At 48.4% G+C, this 11,970-nt stretch overlaps 1 protein-coding gene across 2 annotated transcripts; it reads right to left on the bottom strand.

Annotated features, from left to right (window-relative positions):
- Positions 1-2,001: 2,001 nt before the first annotated feature.
- On the bottom strand, positions 2,002-10,854 carry KCTD10 (potassium channel tetramerization domain containing 10). Of its 2 annotated transcripts, none has more exons than XM_009635933.2 (6): positions 10,616-10,854; positions 5,878-6,047; positions 5,085-5,174; positions 4,344-4,396; positions 3,421-3,616; positions 2,002-2,817 (listed from the first exon to the last, which is right to left on the bottom strand). In XM_009635933.2, exons 1-6 carry the CDS (start codon positions 10,821-10,823, stop codon positions 2,599-2,601), a joined length of 936 nt encoding a protein of 311 aa, XP_009634228.1. In that variant the 5' UTR covers positions 10,824-10,854; the 3' UTR covers positions 2,002-2,598. The 2 variants fall into 2 exon arrangements, with proteins under 2 accessions (XP_009634228.1, XP_009634236.1); XM_009635941.2 differs by having other exon boundaries at positions 5,085-5,171.
- Positions 10,855-11,970: the final 1,116 nt, after the last annotated feature.

Here is an 11,970-nt window from a genome sequence, read left to right as displayed (position 1 = left end):
TAAAAAAAATCATCCCCTGGTGGGTTTTTTTTTTAAGAACTTAAGTTTGCAAAACCTGAAAGAGGAAATCCTGAAGCCAGTTAAGAATCTATGTACAGAGAAGTTAATCACGTAGATGTGATCTGTCAGGTGCTTAGCGCTGGTGTCAACGCGTGTCCCCCTCCCGGAGCTGAACCTGCCCTTGCACCCCAGGGCACGGCTGGGGTTGGTTTGAGCAGCCAGCACTGGGTTGCTGGAGTCTCCCCTGCGCTCGGGGAGGGGGGGAAAGCCGAGGATGATGATGGCCTCTCCCTCCTGCCTCGCAGGAGAGAGCCAGCTCTCTGGTGTTAATGAAGCAAGCAGGGTTTGCAGCGTGTTCTGCAGCACTGGGCTGGTGTAGCACGGGGGGACTGAAGGGCTTTATGTGGCGCAGCTCTAGACCCCTTCAAGGGCAGCAGGTCTGTTACAGATGCTCAGAAAGCCATGGACAGCCCAGGGATGTGCAGTAAGTGCCAAAGTACAGGGTGCTGGAGAAACAGCACGGTTCAGAGGACTTCCTGTCCACCCTCCCCAGCTTATCACACAAGGAAGGGAGAGGCACTGGGTCCTTCACGGCAACAACCTGCACTATGGACTGCTAGGAACCCGAAGCGTGTTGCAAGCACACGTAAGTACAGCTTAACCTAGAAGCCCGTAACTGCCAGGACACAGCTGAAGCTGCCGAACTCCAGTACAACTGGACAGGGCTGCTCACGGTTGAGCTCTTTCTTCTTCAGCTACTGATTTTACAAGTAAGAGGAGAGGAGACAGGTACAACACGTTACCGACGCCAGTTGTCTGTAACTTGGAAGAGTCTTTGGTTACTAGAGAGGTGACCTCAGCCTAACTCTGAACTCGTTTTAGCTTTACTTGATGATCCAAAATAGTACCACTGAGCAAACACTTAATGCTTTACTTTAGCCTCTACAGCCAAGCCACACGGAGTTTGGGCTGTAGCTGCTATCTAAAACAGAAGCAGGGGAGTAGCGCAGCTGGTGATGCTGACAACACCTTTGGTTTTTAAAATGCTAACGTGCCACTAACAGCCCTGAGCCAGGAGTAGGCAACCTTGAAGCAGGAAGTTGAGCAAAAACAAACCCCCACCTCCCTAAGGAACAGGACCAGGGAGCTGCTGCTCTGTTTGAGATGCCTGCCTGTTGAGGCCAGCGCCAGCTAGCCCAGATGAAGGGTCAAAAAACTCTAGAATAGGCCAAAGTACTCGGGTGTCTGCCAAGGTGCCAGCCTGCTCGCAAGTTTAAGAGTTCCTATGTCGGGTTTCTCTCCCTCCCGGGGTCCGTTACCTTAACCATTACAGCTGTGGCTCTGCTCATTGGCCTTTAGCATCCAGGCCTATTGAATAACACACGATCTTCCACTGCCATTGTTACTCGACTCCGCAAGAGGCAACAAGAGCCGAGGAGGTAGATAACACATTCATCTATAATAGAAAAGTACTCTTCGAAGACCGCTGTAGCCTGGTTTTCTCTGCACAACATTCTAGCTCTGCCCTTTCACACGCAGCTGCCATTTCTGAAAAGACTTGGAATATGCTCAGGATGAAGTCAAACAAGGAATAACTGCCTCTGGGCCACTGCTGCCGCCTCCTCCTCCCCATGGTACTCGTGTTGCCCTCGCTCGAGCAGGACAGACAATGCTCCTGTATCAATTACAAACTGAACTACGGCTGCTGGCCTCCTACCGACGCTAGGCTGGCATGGAGCGCTTGAACCTGGGATGCCTACTGCTTTCCCTGTAGTAAAGAGAGCACAGCTGACTGACCTGCGATCCGATGGAAATAAACTCCCCTGAGAGCTGAGACCTGGGGCCAGGCAGAAGCTCTAAGTGCTAACCGGTACCAACACCACCCTAAGGAAAGCAATCACGTACGCTTTGCTACTGATCTTCCTGTTGGAGGAATTTTAACATCTTCCACCCTTGAACTGCACAGATAAACTGAGGATGGGTCCACGGTTCAGTGCTAGTCCCCCTGCGCCCTCCCACCACTCTGAGAGGGCTCCCTCTGCCCCCCAGCACTGCAGGAATTGTGTCATTTGTCCTTCTGGGAGTTACGCCGAGGCACCCCTGAGCTACCAACCCTATCACCTGCAGGCCTGGGAGAAAGGGAGCTCTGCAGCAGCATTTCTCCCACACCTGAACCCCCCTAGGAGGAGACAGGGTCAGTGAGTGCCTGGAGGGAAGGTAGATGGCTGGCTGACCTTTTGTTTCTTGTTTTTGTTTTGTTTTGTTTTTAAAGTGCAGGATAATTACTAAAGCCAAAGGAAGCCAGCCCTCTTCCTCTCTAGCCACAAAATAGCAAAGACGAGCGCTGAAAATTCAGGGCATTTGTCCAGACGCTCAATAGGTCCTTACCGTATCTATCGTATGCCCAGTAACCTTATTTATTCTTGTCCTAGAACTACTGCATTTAAATACCCCAAATAATCTAGTTTGTTACACAATGTAATTTACAGACTTTGCCGAACAGAAGTTAAACCACCTGGTCCCCTGCTGCAGATAATCGATCAGACAAAGGGCAGCGCCTCCCAGGCAGAGCTGCGCAGTCTGCGGCTGTCGCTGGCCTCACTGATGCAGATGGGCCCTGTCATCCGGACGTTTAATATGAATTCTTCGCACGCGTTCAATGCGCTCTCGCTCCTCATCTTCATCTAAGTGATGGGAGCGGCCAGCTGCCCCTCCTGTGGCTTCCAAGAGCGCGTTGTCAGGTCCCCTCCCGTCCTGGGACTCGTACAGCAGAATGTTCAGTGTCTCCTCGTAAATGCGGGCTTCTGGGAACTCCACCTGCCCACCCAAGAGAAACAAGGTCACTCTCACCTATTGCCAGTCACTGCAGGTACCAGGTTACCTCATTTTTAATTCCCGATACCTTTCCGTGTTTAAAATTTTCTTAAGTGCACTCTAGCCACAGAAATCCTTCCTAGCACAATCGTTTCTGTTCTATTATTCGCTTTCAGCTTTTGAAACACAGCAACCAGTTTTCTTTTCAGAACTGGCCTGCCCGCAGGGCAGACTCGGCCAGGTGTCTCCTGGGAAAGGTAAGGCAGCACAGGGAAGGCATGCGATTGCTCACCAGGACCTCTCTTTACGCAGGGATGTAAACCAAACTTGGTTAAAAGTGCAAGTTTGTCTAAAGAGAAAGAACCAGACTGAACTTGCACTACAGACTATCCCAACTGCCCTGTGTGAAGTGCCACAGCCAAGCAGTCCCCGCCCTAACGAACCCACAGGATGAGCTCCACTGTGCTGCTCCCACTTTGAATGGCATTGGTTATTCTATAGAGAGGCTAAACAATAAAAGGAGTGTTCAAAATGGAACAGATGTCAGGATGCCAGTCTGACAGCAGCTCAGCCCGTTGCTGGAAGCATTCAGGGCTTTACTCGTACCTTTGTCTGTTTTTTCTCAGTAGCATAAACAATGGAAGTGCAACAGACTTCGGCAATCTTCCGTCCCTGCCCGTAAAAAGACCAGCAGCAGATCTCATCTCCAATCACGTCTTTTATAAAGAGCACTCTCCCGTTAAACCTCAAGGACAGCTTATCGAAGAGCTCAATGTTCTTCAGCATGTTGTCGTCGGAGTTGCTGTGAGAGACGAAGGCAGGCAGCAGTCACGTCAGGGTAATGAGGACAGCACAAAGAACAGAAGGGGGGTTCGGGCAGTGAGCGTTTACAGGCCCAGATGCCCGGTTTCCTTTGACTTACTGTGTCTCTACCAAGGTAGCGTTTACAGTTGGGATCCAGGACTGCAGTGGATAACTCATTTGACTAGTACAAGCAGGAAAACCTGCTGCTGAAGAAGCAGTAATCAACAGTACTGTGAATAATACTGTCCAAGGCCATTTGTGTACAAAATTCTACCACCCAAATGAAACCATTTCCTAAGCTCAAGCTCAGCACCGGCGGGATGGAAACAGCGCTATGTCATGTAACACACACAGACGTAAGGAAAGGGGGACAAGGTTCCAGACTTGATGATTTTGTCACTTATTGAGAGTGCTGCACCGTGGAAGGCTTCCTGTATTCAGCTAATGTGCTGTAGCCCACGGGGAATGCAGGCCAGCAGTTGGCAGGAGTCTCTGCCAGCTGCACCTAAGTACTGGAGGAACCCCTCTGGCACAGGAATAGCACTCGCTTAGCCTTCCATTGATGACAGTAGGCTCCCTTCTGACTAAAGTTTGACATTAACTGGGAAAAAATTGAATGCATGCCAGCACCAATCTGTCACTGGTTCTCAGTGAAGAAAAAGAAATGTTTATCATGGATTTTGGTCTACGAAAAACTTCGAAGATGTCCAACTGAAGTCATTTACCTGGTGTAGGAGTATTTGTTGTTGCTTCTGTTATATAGCAACTTCACTGCTGGCTGTAAAAACAAACCACAGATCAGTTACAGGAAGTGCAGTAAGAGCTGGAATCTCAGCTCAGTCCAAGACCCCACAGCAGAGAAGCTGCAATACAATACGACACCATCAGGCCCAAGCCCTGTGGGATTTTGTTGTTGTTATTACTGTTGTTGCTGCAAAACTGTCATGGGCTGCAACCCCTTCTGACCCCTTCTGTGACTAGATCAGAATCTATTCTTACCCACTCTCTGCCTTTTGGCCAAGGCTAATTGTTATCACCAGCATCCTCCCCTCTGCCTGCCACAGCGAGCAGGCTTCCAGAAACAGGAGACGTTGATTCACTTTAGCTAAAGAGAGTGTTGCTAATAACCAGAGCAGACAAATAAATGGAAGATCAAGAGCCCTGAGGATCTGCTTGATCAGCCTGCTACTGCCTACGCCCTCGTGGAGAAATACATGGCCAGGCTCAGCCAAACATTTGACTTTTAATTCATAAGACATGTTTAGTCCGCTGTAGACTTTCAGTGCTTTGCAACTCGGTTTTTTTGTTTTTGTTTTTTTTTTGGTTGAAGTGCATGTATTTTAGAGTAAGCCCACTGTTGAAAACTAAAGACCAATTCCTAAAGAATAGTTGGTGAAGGTCCCGTGCAAGCCCGGGGCAGCAGGCCAGCACCCTCCCAAGCCATGGCACAGCCTGGCCTCTCTTACCTTGTTAGAAGTGGCTATGAGTTTTTGCTCTTCTTTGGAAGATGTGATGACTGGTACCTTGCAGAATGGTTCGTATGCATCTTTGTTCTGCTGAAACAAGAATCAAACAGCAGCTGAATGTAAACAGGCCTTAGGGCACGCTCACATTAACTGGGAAGGCCCTGCATATTCCCTGCTGAGGAGTTCAGTGGGCAATCTGTCCCCACACTGCACTGAGTGGCCATTTCTGGTCCATGCTCTGAACCAGGCTGGCACTCCAGCTACTGCACAGCATTCCTCTGGGACCACCTGAGATGTTCATTTCTGCTCTCTACCACTCTGCAAACACAGGGAGTGAATGTTATGTACCTACTTAAACGGCAAGGGTCTGAAATGTGGCTTCACTCAAAGAGGACGCCAGTAACAGCAGCCTCAAACCTAAGATGAGCACCTCAGAGGAAATCAGAACAAGGCACTCCAGCTACTGCACAGCATTCCTCTGGGACCACCTGAGATGTTCATTTCTGCTCTCTACCACTCTGCAAACACAGGGAGTGAATGTTATGTACCTACTTAAACGGCAAGGGTCTGAAATGTGGCTTCACTCAAAGAGGACGCCAGTAACAGCAGCCTCAAACCTAAGATGAGCACCTCAGAGGAAATCAGAACAAAAGGGGACTCCCAGCAGCCTGTGGCTACTGTGGCTACAAGAAGCTGCTCTGCCCAGATGCTGCTTCCCACCCAGAGCAGCCTCCTCTTCTTGACCCTCACTGCAGCCAGAGTAACCTGCCTCCTCCTTAGCTCTGCAGCCTACCTGCAAGGCTGCTTGGCACTCGTCCACCAGCCCCTGGACCAGGTAGTACTTTGCTTCAGCCAGCAGCTCTTCTATCTCCCTGCGGCTCTCAGGGAGCGGCACAGCCCCGTCGCGCAGGTAGTTCAGTATTGTCCCAAAGTGTTTTCCACAGCGGTCGATCAGGATCCAGCCTAGGGACAGAAGAAGACCACAGTACAGCAGAAGCAGAGGCAAACATGGCAAAAGGCCTTGACACAGGCCTGGGGCTGCTGTAGCAAGCAGGCTCTTGTCAAGAGAGTTTGAGCTTGTTTGAACTGGCGAGCAGAGGAGCAAAAAGCACAGGGAATTCATCGTCTCCTTCTGCGTTTCAAGTGCAGAGTATGTGAGGGAGTAAGGTAGGGAGCTCACTTGTTTCTCGTAGTTCCCCAGTTGTTGACAAATGATTAACTGGCACAGAGGAATGAATACTTCTCATTCTCAAACTAACCAGCTCTGTTCTTCCTTTACTCTTGAAGCCCTGACACTTTTATTATTTTCTTGCCTTCTGTCTTAGGGCCCTGTTACATATACGTGTGGCTGTTTCTTACAGACAGCTTGCTAGAGCCAACCAGCCGTCACTACCTAAAGGCTGTTGCACCTCAACACAACACGGGGACCTACCCTGATCCACCACCTCCAGTGGATGTGCAAGAAGGTCAGCAAGAGAAAGGCAGCACAGACTTCGGCAGTGTCATGGGAAACACTGTTTCGGTCTCTATATTCCCAAAGTGCTTTAATTTGATAGAAAAAGTGGTTCTTAGCACGTCTAAAATTGCTGCAAGTCATGACACGACAGCATGGGTAAGCAGAATGTCACATACAGCCCCTGCCCTGGAGCTCACCAGCGCTGCTATGTCCTGACAACAGTGTGAAGAAAAGAAAACAGAGCTACAACTGAAACGTTTTCCAGTTAACTGGCGATCGAGGGATCCGTGCTTCGCCCCTGGTTGCCAGTCTGGTGCCTGCATCAGGCCGGACGCTGAGAATTGTTAGGCAATGCGGAGGCTCGAGTTTCCATAAACGAACAGATGGCCACTCTTACAGGCTGCAGCTCAGGAATGCAGCGAGGAAACACTTGTGGGGAAGGAGTCATATTTTGGACAAATAAGGAAAGTAGGTTAAAGCAGACCCTTATATGTTCTGCATGAATGGAATTGCTAGTAAAGTCTGAACATTTGGTTCAAGCTGGAAAATGAACACAGCCCTTTCATGCTGTTCTGCAGAAAACTGAGATGCTCTCCAGCAGTTTACTCCAGGCTTTCCACCTCCCTCGTTACCCTGCTGTCTCCATAAAATACAACGTGTGCTCGCAATTGTAACTTTGCAGACTGTAATAACCAACTAGAAAGCTGGAGGCAGAACTAGAGACAGAGAAATCAAAGAACAGAAGACTGATCGAGGCTAATGAATACGCTATGAATACGCTATACCTAACCAAGCAGAGCAGAAGAAAGCCCATTTGTCAATGCAGAGGTACGTAAAGCAAGATCTCCTATTTGAAAGAGGAGAGGGAGCACAAGCCATGGTAATAAACAAGGACATCCATATTCCACAAATGCAGCCGTTGACAGAGTTTACTAGCATACACCAACATGTGGGGAGGAAAAGGGCAGGCTGAGAGCAGGCCTGTGATCCCTCAAATTCTTTTGTTATCATCTCTGCTGTGATTCCCTCTGTAGGCTGTAAAAATCTACTGCAACCTTGTGTTTACAGATGGCGAAACCAAAGCAGAATTGCTCACTTTCATGGGGGGGGGGATGAGAAGATATTTCAAGCAGCATTGCAAAATACAAGTGACTGCTGAAACAGCTTTCAAAAAACCTTCTGTTTTAACCAAAGAGCCAAGCGTAAAGCCAAAGTGAGATGACTCACAGGAAAGCAACCCTGCTGCCACTCAGTCACGGCTCTGCAGAGCCCAGCAAGCGGGTTTCAGCTATCGTCATTTAAAGCCATTTTTCATGTGTTCCAAAAACGTCCTGTGATCCATTTGCTGAGGTAGGAATACCTAATCCATGAACTGTATGTGCACGCATTAGACTTCTAGGAAATTCATCTTTTGTTTTACAAGAAGCCTCAGAGACAGCATCCAAACACTCAAACTAAACCAGATGACACTTTCTGACCAAGCCTTGACAGATGAAATAGTAGCCTGACGCTCAACAGTCTTACTAGCAGCCGAATGGAAAACATGCGCCTGGATGAACTGGTTAACAGCAGTGGGGAGTGAGGAAAAAAAATCACACTACAGAAAACTGGAAACAGATGGATGCACCTGGAAAACTCACATCCTTCTGTCTGCTCATTACCGTAAAAATAAAATTTTCAAAATATGCCCATTTGCTACGGTTCACAAACAATTTCTAAGCTGAAAATAATCATCTGCCACCCACCACCAGAGAACTCCAGTCCTTCTCCTACGGCCCAACTAGCAGCATGCTGTAATTGTTAAGCTCTGAGGAAGAGCTGGGGAGCTGGTGCTGGGGTCAGAAGAATGCATCTAAACAAAGGGGAGGACTCCGTGTGAGACACTCCGCAGGCTGTTTAAAAACTTTACTCCTTCCAGTTTCTCTGCAAGTCTGGCTTCTTTTGCTATGAAACGCTTTGTTTTGTGCCAGACTTTGGGTGTGACCAATTAGAAGTATTTTGAAGAATTTCAGATAAAAAGAGTTTCCTTTAACAGCTATGATGCTATTGTCCCAGTTCCCAGCATTTCGCCAGGCGAGGGGAGATAAAGCAAGAACTCTTGCAATGGGAGTGTCTCGGTTACAACATACAGGAAGTATCAAATTCCTATTAAAACACAAACTTGCTTGATGGAACAATCACATACACACCCCGTAGGATTCACAGCAAAATGAACTTGTGATTTGATGTCTCAAGCACGATATTTTAGCAGGTTAAACTCCAGTTACCCTCATATCAGCAGTAATATCGTCAGCTGCTCTCCAGCAAGAAGTACCCGCACGTACACGGACTCCGAGCCTTGGGACTGCCACACCCCAGCCCTGCGCGGTACCTGCCCAGCACGCCCGGAGGAAGCGCTGAGTCCACGCTGGAGCGGGCTTCCAAAATTAAGTTGGAATTTCTGATCCGCTTCCAAACTGAAGGACTTGGAAAGTCTCGAATTACCAAATTTTATGAAACACAGAGCAGCTTTCGGGACGGACGGGAGGATACTTTTGGAGTTGCCCGAAGCTTAGCAGCAAGGGGAGAAATCTTAATGAACTGGTTTGCAACCCTTCCACTAGAACACCCCTCCAGTCTTCCCAGTAAGAGCGCCGATTCCCATTTGACAGGGTTTTTTTTTTACAATTTGACCCACAGGCTGGCTTTTTATGCAACCTGCACAGACCCACGAGAGGCAGCCCAGAGACCCTTTGATCTGGAGCCCACAAACCACAGCGCCAACGTGGTTTACTTTTTTTTTTTTTAACAGCAGCTGAAACTGAAAGGCATGGTGTAACACCCAGAACAACGCAGCTTTTTCCCCCAGCTTAAATATAAGGACTTCTAGCTAAAACAGGAATATTCAGATAATTAGGTTGTATTTTTTACATTTTCCTCCAAATCCACTTCTTCCTCTCTCAAGAAAGCTTATCACAAGAGCCCTACGAAATCCATCGCTTGTTCCACATGACCTCTGAATACAGACTAAAGCACTCAGAACTAAGTCCGATTCATCTAACCACGCACTACATTTTCGATGCTTTCAGCGAGTTCAAACAAAATTTTCAAATAATTAACCAGTCACAAGAAAGGTGTTTTGAACCTTTAGGCTCAGCGCTGCACTAGCTATGGTTAAAGACAAGGCATCCAAGTCCAGAAACATAAGTTATGGGCAAAACATCAGCGTATAAATAGAAAGCTGTGCGTCCAGTTGAACTCTGTGACGCTCCCACAATACAAGAATGCTGATATAAAACTACGCTACCCATTGCAGTTATCACAAACACAGTTTAGCTATATTATTAATTTAAGCATAAATGTTCTAAAGAATTTCAGCAGAAGATAAACTCAACGTATCTGCACTTATCCTGGTAAGGAAGTGAAGTATTTGAGCGCTGCTCCTTTAGAAGACTGTAGTTTGGCATACTGCACATTCCTTCTTTCCAGACACATTTAACACGGAGAGACCCGTTTGCTAGCTTTCTCCTTTCACTGTCACTAATACTACAGCAAATTTTCTGAAAATTTCGCAACCGGTTTTGTTTTGGTGAAGCCAACAATCAATGCTCTCACAAGAAAATAGCTTCATTTAAAAAAATCAGCTTTTAGCTCATAACCCCCCCCCAATCTTCAGAGTAAAGTTTATACTTGTCTTTGAGGTAAGGAAACGAGATGAGGAAACTGCCTTCTGAGATTCAAAGTACATAAGCAAGTCCTGACTCATAGTTTCTCAATCATTATCCCCACCATTTTCCATATGCTTAAGAGCTTTAGCGTTACTATTTCAAAAGAAAAAGGTAGCCTGTGCCACCTGGGCCTGACGGGAGCCCTGGGACTCCTCAGTGCCCTTTTGTTGCTTAGACAACTGTTCGAGTCATACGTGTCTTTTGTTCCACACCTTTTCTTGGTTGTATAGCTACAAGTTTTAACACTAATAAAATGTAGAAATATCTGGGCCTGTGATTAGAAGTCCTTCTCTGTCCTCTTAATATTCTTCTCCAACCCCTGAAGAGGAAGGAAGCCGGTGCGAGGGACGCGGGGAGCGGCCCCTTACCTTCGCTGTCCGTGAGGACTTCCATTCGGCCACTGAACATGGCCTTGAGCATGGTGTCCTGCTTGGTCAGGGTCTGCATGGTGGTGTAGTAGAGGGCACCGCCGATGTTCAGCTTGACGTATTTGGAGCTCGGACTAGTCCCTTTGAAGGAGGTAGTGCGAGTCGCAGCCGCCGGCACTGCTGTGCTCACCACACTTTCTCCCGACATCTCTTCCTGCAAGCAAGGAGTTACCAGTTAGACCTGCGGTTCCACTGCACGACACCCAACCTTGCGTTACCGCCGGTTATTTTACACACAAGTAGTCATAGATGTGCTGGGCACTATCAGCCTTGGTGCCTCTCTGCCTCTTTGCAAAGTTCTCAAATGTTTTAGACGTTTAACGTTGTCACTTTTCTGACAGTGACATAAACCAGCAAAAGAACGTAACTCAGCCAGTGAAGAACGCTGTGAAAGCTGAGCAGCATTTTACACTGTGAAAGCCAGTGCTTTCCCACAAAACCCATGTTCATTTCTTTCACAACTTCTAAAGCTTAAGTTCTTACTTCGTGAATAATCTGGTATGTAACTGGGCAATTCCCAATATGCGGAGCCTCAGCAGATGATTCCTGCGTGTTAAAACATAAGACTATCCACAGATTTTCTTGAGGCTTTTTTCCCTTAAAGCATACATGGCTCTACAGGGAGCACGCACAAGCTTCCCACTCTCTTCCCTGCACATTTCTCAGAACCTGATGTCCATCATTCCCCGCCGCTTCTGCCCGCACTCCCCACACAACATGGACCCCAGTCGGCTAACGAGGTCACATGCTGTAACAGGAACACGTTAGCTTAGCACTGCAAATGCTCCGAGAGCTGCCAGCGATAAATCCTTAATCAAGCTGCGTCCCTGTGGCTGTTTTGCCTCACAACATGACAGGATGGGAAAATTAACGCCCTGCCATCTCCGACAGACTCGGGGTCCTACCACTTTGAGAGCATGCTGGCTGACCACTGTACCCAACGATTTTTGCTCTGCTGTCATGAGAAGCAGAACTATCGGATGGCAAATCCAAACGGTAGCTCAGAAATGTAGTTACAGGTCTAGGTTGCCTTTCACAAGGTGAGGAAGCAGGATGGCTGGAGATGGCCGCAGGGGACCATTCCCCCTGCCACAGAGCCTGCCCAGGGCTCTCAGGACTGCAAAGGCACCAGCCTCAGCCCCATGCTCAGGCTCCCGCCAGCAGCCGATCACCCCACCGCTCGGCCAGGAACCGTGCCCGGGGTCCCCAAGAAGGACCCTGTGCTGCAGGGTGACCCAGCGCCCCAGGCCGCAGCCCGGCACCCCAACACCCGCAGGGCCGGGGGGCTGCACCCC

The sequence above is a fragment of the Egretta garzetta genome, unplaced genomic scaffold, assembly GCF_000687185.1.
Source record: "Egretta garzetta isolate BGI_Z169 unplaced genomic scaffold, ASM68718v1 scaffold330, whole genome shotgun sequence".
NCBI classification, from domain to species: domain Eukaryota; kingdom Metazoa; phylum Chordata; class Aves; order Pelecaniformes; family Ardeidae; genus Egretta; species Egretta garzetta.
This window is presented reverse-complemented; position numbering and strand designations above follow the sequence as displayed.